Source organism: Berghia stephanieae, chromosome 6 (genome assembly GCF_034508935.2).
Source record: "Berghia stephanieae isolate SIO BIC M18660-M18661 chromosome 6, UCSD_Bste_1.3, whole genome shotgun sequence".
Classification (NCBI taxonomy): Eukaryota; Metazoa; Mollusca; class Gastropoda; order Nudibranchia; family Aeolidiidae; genus Berghia; species Berghia stephanieae.
In genome coordinates this window covers 44,323,313-44,328,312 of record NC_088365.1, presented here as the reverse complement: position 1 = coordinate 44,328,312, position 5,000 = coordinate 44,323,313, and the positions used below count along the sequence as shown (strand labels likewise).

Sequence of the window (5,000 nt, the reverse complement as noted above, 5' to 3'; positions counted from 1 at the left end):
GAAGAAAATGGGATAGTAAAAATGTTTAGAAATACAATCAAAGCAACCAAGATAAAGTAAGAAATAAGGTAAATGGTTCAAATAGAGAACAGGTGTAGATTACAAGAGCATACTACCATCAATGTAGGTACTAGTTTGAGATCATCTATAAGTCCCATCCAGATACCAGCACAGGATCTTACTTAGAGAAATACACTCAAATGTTTACAAACATCATACATTCAAAACAAAACAATACATAACAGAAAGATGATTTAGAAGTGGAAAAATAACACCTCCTAAAACAAACCCTATATATTTGACTGTTTCCTTCTCAGCCAAGGACACCTGCAAGGGCCAGGACAAAACCAAATTATCCCATTCCAAGACAAAGATAGAAAGCAACGCAGAAAAAAGATAAAGGGGGATGGAAGACACAGCTCGTGACCTCCTGCCCACCGTCAGAGGTAAAAAAACCTCACCCAGAGAATCGTTCTTGAAATATCGATAGATTAAAATCGACGTGTCCATATATACAGGTCTGATATCCGAACCCACTTATGGGCCCAGTTTAACATTGTTGTGGACAATATTTGCGTCATTTTTTTATATTTCCATTATAACAATGAGCCATGAGTAATTGGGTTATCAGACCTGTAAATAAGTACACGTCGATTAAAATAATCCACATCTTGTCAAAAATTCTCATTCGTGACTTCGGCGACGTTCTTTTCTCACTTTGTTGAGTTGTGGGGAGGGGGGGGGATAGGTAATTCGTCTATTTATCTTTCTGCTTTGACTTCCACTGTTTCATATAAGGGTTATTTTTTCATCTTTGATATTTTCAAAAGTGAAATGGAGATAATCATGCGGTGAACGTTCACAGCGAAAATAGAACACTTACCTACTCGTGTGAAGAATAAAGGCATGAAATCGTCCAAACGTCCATATTTTTACCTCACCGACATCATGACACAAAATGAGAAGATCTTCTTCTTCTTCTTCTCTTCTTCTTCTTCTTCTCTTCTTCTTCTTCTTCTTTCTTCTTTCTTTTCTTCTTCTTCTTCTTCTCTCTCTCTCCTCCCTCCTCTCTCCTCCCCTCTCCTCTCTCCTCCTCCTCCTCCTCCTCCTCCTCTCTCCTTCCTCCTCCTCTTCTCTTCTTCCTTCTTCTTCTTCTTCTTCTTCTTCTTCTTCTTCTTTCTTCTTCTTTCTTCTTCTTCTTCTTCTTCTTCTTTTCTTCTTCTTCTTCTTCTTCTTCTTCTTCTTCTTCTTCTTCTTCTTCTTCTTCTTCTTCTTCTTCTTCTTCTTCTTTTTCTCCTACATGCAGTCTTTATGGCTGAAGGTCAACAAGATGCAGGAATGCTGTGGTTTTCCCCAAGTTCGTGCTGAGATCCACAGAGCGTCGACGACAGTGTAGCCAAGACAAGACATTTATCCCGACTTCAGTGCCTGCTCCTTAATTTGCCACTTTGGTGAAAGCAGCACATTGTTTTAAAACAGGGTCTACTCCACAGTGATAAAACATCATTCTTTGCCATAAAATATTTGTCATTATTAAAAAATAAAACAACTAAAAAAACTGAGCATTTCTATAGAACCATTTTAGTCTATTGTTGTTGGCACGTTGCCATGACAACACACTCACCTCGTTTATGGCCAGTTGTTTCTACGGTCAAGTAGGCAGAACTCTTGGAGAAGCATCCATTGGCCCCTCGGGCGGCACATGTGTACTGACCAGCGTCCGTCTCGACAACTGGGTTGATGACCAGGTAGTGGTTGACCAGGAACTGGATAGAAAATAGAAGTGGACGATGGACGATGGATTAACCACGTATTTAAAACTTTGGCCAGAAAACTCGTCCCTTAAATATCGATCGATTTGAATGTCCCTCGTCTTGGCAAAAACTCTCAAACCTGGGACTGAAGAAAGACCTGGCGAGGTCCCGGATTTGAGAGTTTTTGTCTAGATGAGGATCATTGCAATCGGTCGATATTTGAAGGACGAGTTTTCTGGCCAAATTTTTAAATTAGCGTATTTCCAGTGTACGGCAGTAAACAGGGCAATGACTAATTAATCAAATCAAAATGCAGCCATGCAGGGATAATGAAAAGGACAAGGTACTAATGAACGCTCAAATATATATTACATGGACTATTGTGAGGCGCATAGTGCATGGTGAAACCGCGGAAATATTTCTGAATATTTGTTCTGTTATTTAATCTTAAAATTATTTTTTTTCTTTCAGTATTGAAATGTTAATGCCTGCTCACTCGTTTAGGTACCATTGCACATAAGTGGAGGTACAAAAATAATGATAATGATGATGATGATGATGATGATGATGATGATGATGATGATGATGATGCTGCTGATGCTGATGATAATATATAATAATAATAATAATAATATAATAATAATAATAATAATAATAATAATAAATAAATAAATAATAATAATAATAATAATAATAATAATAATAATAATAATAAGAAGAAGAAGAAGAAGAAGAAGAAGAATCTTTCCAAGATTTTTCTACAGAGAAGACCTACAAATTATCTCTGTCGTCTATCTGGAATTTAGTCATGTATTTATGTCTTTATTGTTTTTTGTTGTTGGCTGAAGAAGGATTTTGAGCCGGAAACGTTCCGTGTTTGGTATTTTGTTCTTTTTTGAAGCCGCTATATTCATTTTTTTACCTCTTTGACAAAGTGACCCAATTCCAAAGAAGGAACACCTTGCGAGGTTATCAGCTAAGTTATTTAGTCATTAACGATAGTGAAATTTTTGCTGCTTAAGCTCGAAGAAATAAATAGCAATAGGAAATGAGATAGAGGCTTCAATTTATTAAACGAAAACAGATAATATGAACTTTTCGGGTTTCCCTTTTATCAACAAAACACAATGAATGAATCACAAAGGACAAAGAATGAGAGATGCGAGAATGTTGTAGTTAAGGTTAATCTCATATCTCTCATTCGTCCGTAATGGTTCATTCATCATGTTATGTTGATAAAGGGGAAACCCGAAACGTTTACATTATCTGTCATCGTTCAATACATCAAAGCTTCCATTTCATTTCCTATTGTTATTTAGTCATTAAATGTTATGTAGCCTTAAGGGGAAATACCCTCATTTTTTTCATAAAGGGATTTTTTAAATATTCAAATAGAGAAGAAAATTAAAAGTCGTGACATCAAACCCTCTACTCTTTTGGTTCCTAAATCCTTGGGAGTGTGTATGTGACCAATCCTTGGGAGGACTAATAATGAATAGGTAACATACAAATGGTACAACTATTTCAGTAGCAGCATGTTGAGGCACATTCTTTATATGACAGTACGTAAAAGAGGATGGATGATCTTTATTGACGACCAGCATATTATTATATTTAGACTAGGAAATAAGATACCATCGCTCTTTCCCCAGAAAATGAATTACACAAGGTATGTATCCGGTCCTCTGGAAGAGTGACTTTACACTTCCAATGAAATAGGGAATAGGATTAGCGGAAGAGTAGTGTCCCTTGATTGGACGTCACCTTACAGAAAGAACGTCAAAATGGTTTTGCGCATGCGTCTCTCTCGTCCTCGCTTTCGGTGAAGTGTCTCATGCCGCACAACCAACATGACGTTCTCTCTCTAATAACTTTTCCGCTCGTGATTTCCAATCAAGGGACGCTACTCATCCGCTAATCTCATTCCCTATAGGAACCAGTTTTTTAACACCATCCCCCTTTTCTTTCCTATCTATTTTACTCTTTTCCTGGGTCCCTGAGTCACAAGGTCCCCGTCCTTTCTCCAAAGTGTGACGTCAGCGTCTGGGACGTAACACTGAAATAAGGCGGCCTGGCCCTCTTGTACTGTCATGTTACTGGGTCCCTTGTATACGTCTGGAAACACAGGGAAGGGGGGGGGGGGGGAAGGGGGGGGGGGGAGAAAAGGCAAGGGCGAAGAGAGAGAGAGAGAGAGAGAGAGAGAGAGAGAGAGAGAGAGAGAGAGGAGAGCAGACGAAGAGAGAGAGAGAGAGGCAGAGAGAGAGAGAGAGAGAGGGGGGAGAGTAAGAGAGAGAGAGAGAGAGAGAAGAGAGAGAGAGAGAGAGAAAAAGAGAGAGAGAGAGAGAGAGAGGGGGGAGAGGAGGGAAGAGGGAGAGGTATGTATGGAGGGCGGGAGGGTTAGAGAGGGAGAATACGGAGAGAGAGAGAGAGGGAGAGAGAGAGAATAGAGATGAGAGAGAGAGAAGAGAGAGAGGAGAGAGAGAGGGGAGAGGGGTGTGTGTATGGGGGCGGGAGGGTTAAGAGAGAGAGTACGGGAGAGAGAGAAGAGAGAGAGAGAGAAGAGAGGGAAGAGAGAGAGAGAAAGAGAGAGAGCGAGAGAGGAGAGAGGGAGAGAGGGAGAGTGTGTGTATGGGGGCGGGAGGGTTAAGAGAGAGAATACGAGAGAGAGAGAGAGAGAGAGAGAGAGAGAGAGAGAGAGAGAGAGAGAGAGAGAGAGGGAGAGTGTATGGGGGCGGGAGGGTTAAGAGAGAGAGTACGAGTGAGAGAGAGGGAAGAGAGCGAGAGAGAGAGAGAGAGAGAGAGAGAGAGAGAGAGAGAGAGAGAGAGAGTAAGGGAGGAGGGATGATCGTGATTATTGTAGTAGTGATGTTAAATTATAAGATTCTTTGAACTCCTGCGTCTGAAATTTCGAACGCTTTCCCAAAGCCGCTGCCCAACCTTGGAAGTGCGCATTGGGTACGCGCTCAAAACGTCAAATGCAAGAGTTTGAGGTCTTATTCTTATACCCCCCCCCCCCCCCATCCCCAAGAAACTCACCTATAATATGCTGTTTCTTATCAAAATGTGTTCTTTTATTTCACAATGAATGGTCTCGAATTTATCAATTTGACATTAAGAGTTATCTTTGTGGTCAGGATATGATGATGATGATGATGATGATGATGATGATGATGATGATGATGATGATGATGATGATGTTAATGACGATGATGATGATGATGATGATGATGTTAATGACGATGATGA

The 5,000-nt window shown here is 40.2% G+C and overlaps 1 protein-coding gene across 1 annotated transcript in view; it reads right to left on the bottom strand.

The window, feature by feature from the left end:
• Positions 1–5,000, bottom strand: part of LOC144975699 (uncharacterized) — a gene marked incomplete at its 3' end in the record, with an annotated part of 30,869 nt that overhangs the window by 6,723 nt on the left and 19,146 nt on the right. Inside the window, 2 exon segments of the mRNA XM_078919891.1 lie at positions 1,625–1,766; positions 3,736–3,869. Coding sequence (XP_078776017.1) covers positions 1,625–1,766; positions 3,736–3,869 — 276 coding nt within the window.